Here is a 222-nt window from a genome sequence, read left to right as displayed (position 1 = left end):
CGGCTGGTGGCGGGGGTGGGCAGGATGATGGGGGGGGAGTAGGGTCCTCGCTCTGGCCAGCACAGGTCCACAATGGGGTAGAGCTGGCCTTGGAACTCTGCCTGGAAGGTGTAGATGGGGCTGAGCTCATCAGGGTTGTCAGCATTGTAGAAGGTCAGCTCTCCCTTCTCGTAGTGCAGGTAGATGCCGATGCGCTGGGGCCGGGTGGTCAGTGGCAGGGGG

The 222-nt window shown here is 63.5% G+C and overlaps 1 protein-coding gene across 1 annotated transcript in view; it reads right to left on the bottom strand.

The window, feature by feature from the left end:
- Window positions 1–4: 4 nt before the first annotated feature.
- The window catches only part of TRIM50 (tripartite motif containing 50), a gene marked incomplete at its 3' end in the record, with an annotated part of 4,091 nt that continues 3,873 nt past the window's right edge, over window positions 5–222 (bottom strand). Inside the window, exon 6 of the mRNA XM_010286123.1 lies at window positions 5–222. Within this exon, the coding sequence (XP_010284425.1) occupies window positions 5–222 (218 nt within the window).

This window comes from Phaethon lepturus, unplaced genomic scaffold (genome assembly GCF_000687285.1).
Source record: "Phaethon lepturus isolate BGI_N335 unplaced genomic scaffold, ASM68728v1 scaffold41874, whole genome shotgun sequence".
Taxonomy (NCBI): Eukaryota; Metazoa; Chordata; class Aves; order Phaethontiformes; family Phaethontidae; genus Phaethon; species Phaethon lepturus.
The sequence above is the reverse complement of the archived record's forward strand: the minus strand, read 5'-3'. Positions and strand labels throughout refer to the sequence as shown.